The sequence below is a fragment of the Bos indicus genome, chromosome 4 (genome assembly GCF_029378745.1).
Source record: "Bos indicus isolate NIAB-ARS_2022 breed Sahiwal x Tharparkar chromosome 4, NIAB-ARS_B.indTharparkar_mat_pri_1.0, whole genome shotgun sequence".
Classification (NCBI taxonomy): Eukaryota; Metazoa; Chordata; class Mammalia; order Artiodactyla; family Bovidae; genus Bos; species Bos indicus.
In genome coordinates, this window is record NC_091763.1 from 77,385,645 (window position 1) to 77,398,753 (window position 13,109).

Sequence of the window (13,109 nt, forward strand, 5' to 3'; positions counted from 1 at the left end):
GGAAACAGGCCAGGGTATCCAGGATGGACATGAGCTCCAAGGCCTCACTGTGGGTTGTGCCCTCCACACACATGTCCGTGTTGTACCCGACTGTCCGTGAGGTCGGCCCCCTCCACCTGGGGTCTCTGGAATTCCTATTCAGTGCATATTTCCCATTGCTGGTGGGTGCCTGGAGTGGAGACTTAGCCAAGGGCAAGGCTTCCTCCACTCTCACCTCAGTGGTGGGCCGTGGCCACCCTGAGAGGTTGCCACTCAGCAGGTGAGCGTGTCCCAAGCTTCCCTCCCTGCCCCTGGAGCTGTGGGTGACAGAATAAGCAGAGCCCATGGTAGGCAGAACCATCTACAGCCTTTTAAAATGGGCCCCATCAGGAGTGAGTGGAGCCATCAGCCTTGACTCTGAGGAGGGCAGCCCTCAGCCTCCTTCCAGCCTCCCCTCTGCACACTGACCCTCTCTCTCCTGGGCCTGGCTTATGGATGGCAAATTCCCACCTCCTGGTTTCCAGGGCTGGAACTGCCCTCCCTTGCAGGATAGTCCATCTAGGAGCTGGGCAGGTGGGCACCAGGGAGTACGATGGCCCTGGGAGGACTTCCTGCCAAGATGAGGCGGCCAGTGCAGGAGTGGAGGGTAAAAGGTCTCCAGTCTCTGACAGCTCAGGACCCATGCTGCCATCCACAGCCCTTCCCTCCCAAAGCTGATCATATGATAGGTCCTGGGGTCCTTCCTCCTGTTGCAGTATTGCAGTCCATGGAAGGGTTCGAGGGGCAGTTTGGGAGGGGCAGGAGGTCCGTGTGGCCCCTGGAGGAGCAAGCCCCACCGTGGGAGGCTTGTCCCGGGGCTCCTGACACCCCCTTGTGGCTGTTGGTGTCCCCCAGCCCCTTGCTCCCAGGCTGGACTCTCAGGAACTACCTGGACTCTAGTTGCAGCCACTGTATGTCACCCGCAGTGTTATTTACTTACTGTTTTTACTTAAATAGATTCTGTGACAATTCCGTCTTTTACTTAGCCCCGTCTGTGAAATCACAGGTCTGTTGTGCTAGGTGGGTGTTCTTCTAAACCATTAAAGTAGTACATAACTATTTTTTAAATGTTAAAAATGTTTAAGTGAAAAAAAGGGAGAGTGTGTGCACATGGCCTTGACTTTCAGGCTGAGGGTCCTGCCAGCCCCTTCTTACCTGCTCCGAGGGGGCAGGGCCTGAGGGCAGGGGTGGCCTCCACAGCGGGGGAGGAGGGGAAGTTCATCAGGACCCCAGATTTATTGACCCCTGGACTCCCCTGGGGAAGGAGGATTCCCCGGCATGAGAAGAGAAAAGGGTCCCCCTAGGAGTGTCCCCCTGGGGGTGCTGTCTGCAGGCCTGGCAGGGTGGTAGAGGCAGACCCCTCCACTCCCTTCCCCCTTCCACCCTGGGCCCATCTCTGCTTGGAGTTCCAGGGGAAGCGGCTGGGGGCAGGGGAGGCTGCTCAGAGGGGCTGCCCTGCTGGGCCCCACCAGAAAGGAGTTGGCGGGAGGAGAGTTTCACTCAGTGATTTTGCAGGAGAGTCCTGGAGGAGGGCGCAGTGAGCCGGCGGTCTGTTGTATGTTAGGAAAGTGCAGACCCGCCTGGTAGAGTTGAGGTCTGGGTGGGAGTGAGAGGGTGCCAGGCGTTGGCCCCGGGATCTGGATCAGATGAAGCTGGATAGCGGCCCCTTGAGCAGAGAGATCCAGAGCGAGCAGTGGATAGGGGAGATGGTGAGAGAAGCAGGGTGTGAGAGGAGGTGCCCCCTGGAGCCACCCATGCACTTTATCCTTAGTGACCAGGTGCCCTGCCTTCTGGGAGTGAGTGAGACCTGCTCCCTGAGCCAGGCTTTGCCTGAGGTTGGGGCCATTGTAGCCAGATTGGGGTTCCTGATGTGAGGACCCTGCTGGCGGGCCCTTAGGAAGTCCAGAGCTGGAGAAGAAAGGCTGCCGACAGCCAGCTAGAAACCAGAGCAGCTTGAGGGCATGAGGAAGGGACCTGTGGGGCCTGGGATAAGCCTACTCTTCACTCTTCCAGCTCCCACAGCCCCGTCCATCGTGGCGGAGAGCAAGACTTCCGGGAGACCCAGGGAGCAGAGGGCCCAAGCGGGAGCTCTGTCCACACCGCTGCTCAGCGTTGTGTGAACTGTGTGGCCTTCAGCCAGTCACTGCCCTCTCTGTGCACCAGCTGCTGCATCTGTAACCTCTCAGGATGATTGGGGTGGTTACTGATGGGCACACTGAAGGTTTCTGATACAGAAGGCAGGATCTATCACCCCCGGGAAGCGTCTAAAGTTTCCTAGAAATACCTGCCGTTTAGTGCCGGGCATATCTCCAGCTTAGGGAAAAGGAGGCCTTGGAGTTGTGTTCTTTGTGCTGAAATCTTCCTCACTCATTGCCTCATTCATTCATTCGTCCACTCCTATCCAGCACAGCTCTGGCCAGGCCTTGTTCCAGGCTCAGGAGATGGGGGAAACGAACTAAAGCAGAGAGGGCGTGCGTGGCCGTGGCACCATCCTGCTGACCCTGCAGGATCTGGAGTGGGAAATCAGGGTCTGACTCTTCGGCAGTGATGCTATACTGGGCCCCGGGCAGGTGGTTCTCCACCAGGGGTCCCTGCCACCTCAGCCTATCCTGACGGGCTGGCAGTGGAGCCCTCAGCCCTCCTCTCCCATGAAGTCCCTGAGCGGCTCCTTTCCAGTCCTGGAGGTGTGGGCCTTCGTCCCCACCCCGCCCCCTCCTGCGGCTCTCTGCTGCATTTGGGAGCAGGGGACCTGGCCAGGGACTGAGAGGGGACTGGGTCTCCCTCCTGCAAAGGAAAGGAAAAGAAAGGAAAGACCAGACCCTCGAGGCCGTTGAATGCTGGCTTGGGGCCAGTTGGCCTGAAGGGCCCACGGCTTACCCCTCAGACTCTGCCTGCGGTGCCCACCTGGGCTCTCCCCAGCCTGAACTGTGTGAAGCCACAGGCCCTTGGTGTGGTGCACCCTCCTTGGAGGGTTGTGCTGCTGGCTGTGGGCCTGTGAGTGTCTGGGCAGCATGGGTGGGCCCCGGGCTGTTGCCCCTGCTCATGGCCTCTCCTGTTCCCACAGTGCGCCTCCATGACAGCATCTCCGAGGAAGGTTTCCACTACCTGGTCTTCGATCTGTAAGTGCCGGAGCCCAGGGACACGGGCTCTCGTCCGCTCCCAGCGCTGGGCCTGGGCTGGGCCCCTCGTAGCCCTGGTAGACAGCCCCCCGACTCCTGGGTCACCTCACCCACCAGCTTACCTTGTTGGTAGACAGCCCCCCGACTCCTGGGTCACCTCACCCACCAGCTTACCTCGTTGGTAGACAGCCCCCCGACTCCTGGGTCACCTCACCCACCAGCTTGCCTCGTTGGTTTGTTGGCTTTGCACTGGTGTATGGAATCCCCCAGGGATGGGATTGCCCAGCTGGGCCCCTTCCCGACTACCCAGAACAGGGTGTGCTGGAGGCCAAGGCAGGGCAAGGAGGGAGGGAAGGATCCCGGAGGAATGGTCTGGCCCTCGGTCTTCTGCTACCTTCCTTGGTGTTCTCATCACTGCTGCACTGGGGCCCACGGGCTGGCATGAGTGTATGCTTGGGTGCATAAGACTGCCTGTGTGTTTGTGATTGTGTGTGTGCATTCATATATGTTGATGAGCAGGCATCTGTGGGGGCATGTGCATGAGTGGGTTTCAGTGTGTGCATGTGTGTGTGATTGTATGAACACATGTACATGTGTGATTTGTGTGTGAATGTGTGTGTGTTGGTGTGGACATGTGGGGTGTGAACATACACAAGTGTGCATGGGTGTATGTTGGCGTCAGCATGTAAGAGTGTGTGTATGATTGCCTAAAGTGTGAGTGTGCAGATGATTTGTGGGGGAATGTACCTGTTTGCGTGCGTGTCCACGGGTGCATGTGTGCACATGCACGTGGCTTGTGGGTGTGTATGTGCATGTGTGTGTACATGCGTATGATCTGTGGGGGGTGTGTGTGCATATATATCCACTCTCACAAATCATACATGCACGTGTGTGCACATTTGCATGTGTTCTTTGTGGGGGTGGGTGTAGATGGTGGATGTGTGATTCGTTCAGTGTTTACATGGGTGTATATGTGCACACATGTGTGTGTGAGCCGTGCTGAGTGAAAGCGTCTGGGGCCCCTGCCTCCTCTCACTTCCTGCTGGATTTAGAAGCAGTGATCTCATCACCTCACTCCCCGACAGCTCCGGCTGAGCGGGGCTCTATTTAGCTGTCCTGAGTCAGCGTGACTCGGGACCCTGCGGTGGCCAGCAGTCGTAGTTTGGGGTGGCTCCGTGTGGCCTCTGGGAAGCCCAGCCCGGGGGCCCTGGCCACGGGGACAGGGTGTGTCCTGAAGGGACCTCCTCCCTCAAATGACAGATGCCTGGGCCATGGGGTGTGGAGGCCCGAGGAATGAACCTCTGGCCTACTTGGGGTCCTCTGGTCAGGAGATGCTTGAACTGTCCCCCACAGTCCCCTGTGTCCCACCAGACACCACTTTGAGACACCAGCCAGGTGACCAGGCTGACCTGTGATACAACTGCCTGTGCTGGGCCAGGGCGGTGCCCTGAAGGTTCTGTTTCATGGACCCTTTGCTGTCACCCCCGTGGGTCCCCAGACCCAAAAGCTCCACCAGCTTTTTTCCAGGAAATATAGAGGCCCCGGGCTGGAGGGTGGCCAAGTCCAGGCCCCTGGTAGCAGACAGGAGGGTGTGTGGGCTTCAGGAGCAGAAGAAGGGGAGAGAATGATGTGTATGGAGGTGCGCGTGTGTGTCCATGTATGCACACCCATGCAAGCGCATGCACGAGTGTGGGAGCGCCTTGACTCTCCTGCAATAGGCTCAAGCAATAGGCAGGTGTGGGAAAGGCTGAGGGGGGCTGGTGAGAGGAAACTGGTGGGTATGTTTGGAGCAGTTGGGAGGAGGGAGGCCTTGGGCTTTGCACATCCTCCCCACAAACCACTGTGGCCCTCAGGCCTGTTGAAGCTGCCTCTTTGGGGCATCCAGGACACCGCTAGGCCTCAGGCAGTTGTTTGGTAGGGGCAGGAGGGCCTGCACAGAGTAGGGGGCTGTGGAGGGAGAGGGGAGGAGTGGAAGCGTAGAGATGCTGCCAGGCCCTGCCACTCCCACGCCCAGCCCCACGCAGCCTTCCTGTGCCACACTGTGGACCCTCTGGGACTCTGTGGCCCCAGAATTGGGGAGAAGTGTCTGGCCTGAGTTGGCATCACCTTCAGGAGACCCCTGGACCTAGGCGACTTGGGGGGGCTCTGTGGATTCGGGGACTGACAGATTTCCCCACTCTCCATGCCTCAGAATGTCACGTGGTCTTGGAGATCAGGCCTGGGGACAGAGGAAGGGGCTCCCCTGGAGGCTGTGGCTGCAGCCCAGAATTGGCCATGCTGAGTGGCTGGGATCTGAGGAAAGGGAGAATGCTGGTTTCCAGACCATGCCCTTCCTGGCCAGCTTGAGACGGTAGCCCCCCGCTCCCCCCAACCAACTCCCCGCCCTGCAACCCTGGACCACAAGGCCCCTGACGCTCGTCAGCACAGCTGGAGCCTCCTGTGGATGTGGGGACCCAGAAGTCTTGTCCCTGGCTCAGAGCAGGACCTACTGGGCTGGGGGGCTCCCCATGCCCCTGTTGCAGCCCTGGTCAGTACCTGTGGCCTTTTCCTCTCTGCCCTGTGCTTGGACTTGGGGCCTGCAGATCCTGACCTGTGAATTGTGGGTGCAGAAAAATAAACAGCGAGTCCTCTTCTTCTGGGCTGGACCTAGTACTCCATCCTCCTGCTCCACACACATACATGTACACATGGATACACAAGCACACACAGACACATGAGGCTCTGCTTCCTTGGACAGTCACCTGCTCTGAGCCTTGTTGTTGTTCAGTCACTTAGTCGTGTCCGACTCTTTGCGACCCATGAACTGCAGCACGCCACCCTCCTCTGTCCTCCACTGTCTCCCAGAGTTTGCTCAAATACATGTCTGTTGAGTAGATGATGCTACCTAACCATCTCATCCTCTGCCCTTCTCCTTTTGCCTTCAATCTTTCCATCATCAGGGTCTGAGCTTTAGTCTCCTCCAATGGCAAAGTGGAACCCTAAAAATTCCTCACTACTGGGGTAGTTGGCCCCAGGATCTGAGGGCCAGCATCTAGCCTCCAGCAGGGGCATTCTAGCACTCACTGCATCCTCAGTTTTGTGTTTCTCTAAGAGACAGCCTGCCCACGCCAGGGCCACTATTCAGCAGTGCCCACACCTGTGGTCACCGTGGACCAGCCTGGCCCTGAGTGCTGGGCATAAAACAAGGCCAACCCAAGCCCCAGCTCCCAAGAATGAGTGGGAACTGAGATGCAAGTGGGGAGATCCCAACATGTGGGGCCAGCACAGCTGGAGGCGGTGTGGAAGGAGGGTGTGTTTGCAGAGGGTGTGTCCCTTGGTGTCCCCACAGGACACGGGAGGGAGACTCTAGACCTTGCAGGCGTAGAAAAGCTCTAGATGGACCTTCTGGTGGACTTGGAGCTGGCCAAGTGGGATGAGGAGCTTGGACAGACCCAGGGATTGAGCTTTCCTGCTCCCCTGTGTATCCAACCTTGGCCACTGCTTTTCGCCTTGCTGTCCACACCCACATTCTCAGCCAGGGGATCCTGAGTGGCTGGGATCCCTGCTCGGTTCCCTGAGGCTCTCCAGGCAATGGTTTCTGCCCTGGGCAGGGGGGTCCATCCTGACCTTTGGACCTGAAGGCTGCTTCCTGGGCAGGGGACAACCGGCAAGAGAGTGTGTGGATGGAGGTCCTACTCTCTTTCTGGAGATGGGACTTTGAACGCCTTGTGACCTCACCCACCGGGTCACGAGGCGTGACCGACACCCACTGTCTCTTCTGGCCCCTCCGCCCTGTTCGGGGGCCGCATCGCTGGCCTTGGGGGGTTCGAGGAGGGTCAGCCAGTTTTCCTCAGGCCTGGAATTAGTCACAAAGCCTGGGTAACAGTGCAGAGGCCTAGAACAGACTCCTGCTGGGCTGCCCACTCTGAGAAAGTCACTGAGATCATTGAGGCTCGGTTTTCTGAGCTTAAGAGACCAGTGTCATGGAGAGGGGAATGTCAGTCCTGAGTAAATCTGGAGATGGAGGTGCTGGTGGTGCTGGGGATGTGGAGGTGAGGGCAGTGGAGATAGATGGTGGTGGTGATGATGAGCACGGGGTGGAGGTGATGGTGGTGGGGGTGAGGGTGGTGATGGTGATGGAGGGGCCCTCTCTGCTCTTCTCACAGGGTCACTGGTGGGGAGCTCTTTGAGGACATTGTGGCGAGAGAGTACTACAGTGAGGCGGACGCCAGGTGGGTGTAAAGCCCTCGCATGCTTCCTCCCCGTCTTCTCCTGCCTGGCTCTCCCTCCCTAAGCCTTGCTCCTCCTCTGGCCCCCATCTTCTCTCGTGCTCTTTGTCCCTGACATGGTCCAGGGAGATGGTCAGCTGGGCGAAAGCCCTGCTCGGAGCCCTCTGGGGAGGTTCTAGGGTCAGGGTGGGGGCCAGCAGCTCGCGTGTCCCAAGTCAGAGAGGGCCCAAGCCTGCGCCAGGGTGGGAACTGACCCACAGAGGGGCTCTCCTTGGGGTGGCTGGTGGTGGGAGAGCGGACGGAGAGTGGTGGTGGGCCTCCTCTTGCCCCTCTAGGATGTCTGACCAAGGCCTTCCCTGTGGAGACTCACAGTTTCCAAATGCTTTTGCCCAAGACAGGCCAGGAACCCCTTTCTGTGATATCCTCCCAAGGTTACCTTGGAGGCAGAAAGGGAAGGCCATGGGGGCCTGGGCTGGTGGGAAAGGTGCCCACTGGCCCTCCTTCCTGGGCTCCCTGAGGGGCAGTGAGCAGGAAGCCAGGGCCTGAGGTGGGAGGTGAAGGGACTTTATCAGCCCTCACGGGGGAGTTGAAGGGGACTGACGTTTTCAGACATGCTGTCTGCAGCGAGGCTGCTGGGGCTTTAATGAATATGTATTGCCTTTCTAATCAATATTATTTTAACAAGTAGCTATTTGTGACTGGCTTGTGCACCCCCAGACGACCTTGCCTGTCAGTGACAGCCTGAGTCCCCTTGAGAGGGTGGGAGTGGTTCTGGTGTCACCCAGGCCCCTACCTGGGCAGCATGAGGCCAGGGGCCTGGCGGGTGTTGGGTGGGGTGTTGGGGTCTGTCGTGGGGTGGAGTGGCCAGTCGGGGCTCTGGCTCCCGAGGGTACATGGGCACTGGCTGCTTTCCTGAGGCTCCTTGAAGAAGGGCGTTCACTTTTCATGATAGCCTGGGAATGGCTTGGGGCAGAACCCAGACAAGGAGGGCTGCCTTCCGGTTCTGCCTCCGGTGCCCCCCGGTTGCCTTGGGGGTGCGGGAGGGCTTACCTTAGCTGTTCTCTTTTCCCCCTCCTGGAGCATCCTACCAGGGCTCCTTTGTCCTCAGTGCCCACCACGGAGCACGGCCTGGGGCCTGGCACCTTCCTGCACTCTGTTGGGGACGGTCTCGCTGGAGAGGGAATGTGACCCACAGCGGAGCCTTGCTTTTGGCTGGGAGGCCCCCGTGCCCACCTCTACCCCCGCACTCCACGTCCCCCAGCCCCCCAACACCTTGTCCTTGGATCTCCACCCTTGCTCACTCTCACCTCCTGGCCTCATATACTCCAGTGCCCCCGCTTCCGCCCCACCCCACCCCTCCAATTCTCTGGCTCCCTCCCGCCCGTCCAGGGTGGCAGGGATCTGGATCTTCCTCCCTGGGCCTCTGTTGTGGAGGCTTCTCTGGAGTTTGGGTCCCCCGCCACCAACAAATGCTCAGTTTCCTTGGCTCCACCTTGCTGGTAGCCAGACTATGAGGAAGAGGGTGAGAGGCAGCCGCTCTTGGGGATCTCTCCCAGCCAGCCCCACGCATTAAACCCGTATGTCTGGCTGTGGTTTTTGCTGGGAATCCTGGCCCCTGGAACTGTGTGTTTGACCTTTGTGTTGGTGCTTAGCTTATAGGCAGGAGGGTCTGAGAGAGTGATGTGGATACCCATGTGGGTGGTCACCAATGGGCATCACTAGGAGCTCTGGCAGAAAGCGGGGGTAAAGGCTTTCTCCCACTCTGGGAGGGTGTTTCCCTTGGGGACCTCCTCTGAAAGGGATCTGGGCTGTGTTGAAACTGGAGCCCTAGACACCTGGCCAGGGTGGTGGGCACCTCCCTAACCACGATGCAGTCTGGCCCCCATCTAGCACACCCACCCCCTTCCAGGGCCCTGTCTGGGGCCATGCTGCTCAGAGCTGAGCATCTGATGAATTCCTGAAGAGTCACATCTCTAGAGGAAGAGGACGCAAGGCAGGAGTAGCTTTTCGGAATGCTTTTCTGACCAAGAAGGCTGGAGAGTCCTTTGAAGAGAAAGTGGAATCTTTATTTTGGAGTTTGTGGGGAAAATGAGGGGTCTTTTTTTCAAACCTGGGAAAGCAAAGTTCAAATCCATTTTTAAAAAACCCTGAAAACAGTATGGTTCATGAGAGGTGCTTGGGGTGTGTGTGTGAGAATGCTGGCTGATCCTGGAGGAGGAGCGGGAGGACAGAAGGAGAGGGATAAGGAGGAAGAGGAAGGGAGGGGAAGGATTATATCCCAGGTAACAGCAGAGCCTGGAACCAGGAGAATAATGTCCAGGACCGGCCAGCATCTGGAATGACACTGGGGAGCAATTCTGACCACAAAGTGACTTTCTAAACTGTTCCATTTGAAAGGAGTCCTCATGAGGATGATGGTATAATGTGAATGCAAGGCAGAAGGGACCTTGTGACGGGCCAGTCAGTCTCATGTTCCCCAAGGCCCTGGTCTCAGACTGGAGACCAGGGTGGGAGCAGGCTGAGAAGGGCGCCAGGAGCTGTCTCCAGGGGTCCCTGGAGGGTGGGCTGCCCGGAATGGGGTGCTCTCCAGGCACATGAAAGTCCCATCTACCTGCTGGCTGTGGAGGCCACTTGCCCGATGGTCCCAGAGATGCTGTGAAGAAAAGACTTGGGAGACAGGCCAGGGCTGCCACATTGGCTCTGAGAAGGGGCATACCCGCACAGTTTTCTCTGGGGTGGGGCTTGCAGGATGGGTGGACAGGGCTGTGTCAGAACTGTAGGGCTTGATTTCAGCAGCCGGGCTGAGTCCCAGGATGTCCGGGGAGAGATGCAGACTGGTGCTGGCTCAGCAGGTGTAGTCACCCCATCCTGGCACGAGTTTGGAGCCCTGAATCCTCAGGAGGGGATGTGGAGGAGGACAGAGGGCACTGCCCACCCACATCTGAGCTGATGTATCAGTTGGTGCTGCAGCAGGTGCCTCCCGGGTCCAAGAAACCTTCCTGCAAGGCCGAGGACACAATGAGAGGAGAGAACTAACATGCCTCTGCGGTCACGGAGGCCACAGTCCAGTGCCCAGAGTGCAGGGCCGCCACGTGACTGCAGTGGGGATGACGTGGGAGCCCCGAGCTCACTCCACATAGAGGGAGGTCTAGAGAGTGTCCTGAGGTTGAGAGCGGAGGCAAGGTCAAGAGGGTGAAGAAAGAAGGTGGGATTGACCCAAAGCTAACATCAAGACTTGCAGGGGTCTCAGCAGGCCTGAGGTTGGAGCCAGGTCATTCCAGGGCTTTCAGGGAGTGGCCAGTGGCCCAGGGGACTCCAGCCTGTGGCTGTGAGGACTGCTGATGGTGTGGAGGAAGGCTTGGGGTTCCACATGGCTGGCAGGGAACACAGCTCAGGTGAACAACCCCCAGAGGCAGAACCAGGGTCTGGCCACAGCAACACAGGCAGGGGCTGGTCGACCTGAGGGTCCCTGAACCCCTGGGTGGGGTGGGATGCTGCAGTGAGCAGGTGGTCCAGAGACTCAGGGCTGAGCTCCAGGAGGATGCAGTGATGTCCCAGCATGGCTCCTCAGGGCTCAGATTCCCAGGAACTGGGAAAGCCAGTGCCCCATGCCCCGGGGCCCTGGCTCAGTGGCCTCAACTGCAAGTGCTGGGGCTTCCTGTGGCCTCTGCCTCCACCCAGTGGCTTGTCCTGACCCCAGAGGAGCTCCCCAGACCTCAAGGCTGAGTTCTGCCCACGACGAAAGAGGCCCCTGATGGGGCAGCCTGGAGGGGCTGAGCCCATGTCTACAGTCTCAGGAGGGCTGGTAGTGGCTGGATATGGAGCTGGGGATACAGGGATGAGGGTGAGAACCACAAAAGACCAAGGCTGGCAGATGAGAGCATGGTGGGAGGGACAGAAGCAGGGAGGGAGGCCCTGGGAGCAGGTGGGACAGGAGAGCTCAAGGGCTTGGGGCGGGGGTGGGGTTTCCAGCCCTTAGAGGCATCTAAGGGGAGGGGCTGCTGGGGAACTGTTACCCACAGGTTTGGGCCTAGCTCCTTCTGATCCCATAAACCTCAGGAAATCCATCATCACTAGGACTCTGAGGTCTAGGTTTCCTCAGGGTGGACACTCAGGTTACTTTTCTAGCAGGTGGAGACCACCTGCTCTGTGGTCAGAGCTGTTTGAGAACATGGGCCGGTTTCTTGTCCCTTCTCCTGGTTTCTCGTCCCTTCTCTGAGTTTGCTGTTAGGAAAACAAAGTCCATCCCTCCAGCTGACCTTCAGTCACCTCCCCGGTCTAGCCGCGGCAGGAGCAGTCCCGCCTGTGCCTCCCTCGCCCCCACCAGAGGGGCTGGGGCCAAGACCCCAGGGATGGGCTATGGCAGCCTGTGGCATGCCTGTCTCTGGTGGCTGGTAATGCTCCAGGGGCGCTGTGGAATTCCAGGGGTCTGTGCCTGGCGCTGGGGGCAGCTGGATACTTCCCAACCACCTAGAGGAGGCAGGTGCAGGTCACCAGGGCTGGGGGCATCTAGGTCTGGAGGCACCTGGGTCTGATGTCTAGGGCCATTGCTGAAGCCCAGGTGTGGGAGGTGCCTGGGGAGAGCCTGGGCCTTTCTCTCCAACCAGTGATGCCCCAGGAGGCTTGGGACTTCTCCCTTATCTGGAAGGAAGCCCCTCGGGGCCCTGGATAGTGCCAGGCTGCCCCCAGAGACCCCAGTGCTGCTATGGAGCTGAGCTGTCTAGCACGGCAGCCAGCAGCCAGCGTGGACGTGAAGTTTATTTTAATGAAATGACACCCATTCTCACACATGTGTGCTGGTGACTGGAGCGTTAGCACAGCCTCAGAACAGAGAAGGGCACTGGTGCCTAGGGCATCACTCCCGCACTGTGGCACTGGCCTGCCCTCTCTCCCTTGCCCTTTCACCTCTACCCTCCCCTCCCATTGTCTGGGTCTCCAGCTGCCTTGCAGAGTGTAGATTCAGCCCTGGCCTCCCTCCGCAAGGGCACCCAGCTCAGGGCCAGGCATGGCCAGCCTGAGCTTGGGGTGGAGTGCATTGAGGTCAGGCATCTTTCCTCTGTGGGCCTGGTTAGAGGGGAGGGCATGCCTTGTGTTGACCTTTGAGGGTGAAGAGGGAGCCCCAGAGGCCCCCTGCTAGCCAGCGTCTCGTCTCCCAGGCAGGCAGCACCGTGATTCCCTGCTTCCCCCGGGCCCCCACTGGGCTGGAGATCCCACCACTCCCACACAGCACCCTTCTCCTGCACCCCGCCCACTCCTCAGGGGCCATCCGCACTAATGCGCCCGCTGTTTGCTGCAGTCACTGCATCCAGCAGATCCTGGAGGCGGTTCTCCACTGCCACCAAATGGGGGTCGTCCACAGGGACCTCAAGGTGAGTCCCCCCCCGCTCTGTGCCAGGTGTCTGTCGTCTGTAACTGCATGTCGTGTTTAAGGGGAGGCTCGGGGGTAGGGCAGTGCACCAGAAGACACGTGTGTGGGGGAGATGTTTGCATATGTGTGTTCCCGTGTATTTTTGTGTGAAGGTGTGTGCCTATGAGAATATGTGTGCATGTGTGTGCATGTGCATTGGCACATGTGTGTGCATGTGTTTGTGTTTGAAGGTGCATGCTTGTGAGAATGTGGGTCTGTGCGCACACATGGACATGTGTGTATGTGTGAGCATGTGTACATATGCATGTGCATTTGTGCATGTGTGTGAGACTGTGTGTGTGTGCATGTGTGTGTGTGTGTGCATGCATGTGTCTGTACACCTCCCTCCCAATGCCT

General features: G+C 58.8%; 1 protein-coding gene across 15 annotated transcripts in view; it reads left to right on the forward strand.

The window, feature by feature from the left end:
* The window catches only part of CAMK2B (calcium/calmodulin dependent protein kinase II beta), a 92,517-nt gene that overhangs the window by 53,813 nt on the left and 25,595 nt on the right, over positions 1–13,109 (forward strand). For 14 of the 15 annotated variants that reach the window (XM_019958933.2, XM_019958934.2, XM_019958935.2 and 11 more), the window contains exons 4-6: positions 3,083–3,137; positions 7,283–7,348; positions 12,642–12,714. In XM_019958933.2, coding sequence (XP_019814492.1) covers positions 3,083–3,137; positions 7,283–7,348; positions 12,642–12,714 — 194 coding nt within the window. Of the gene's footprint in view, positions 1–3,082; positions 3,138–7,282; positions 7,349–12,604; positions 12,715–13,109 lie in introns of all 15 variants that reach the window. The other variant, XM_070788012.1, reaches the window with a different exon arrangement.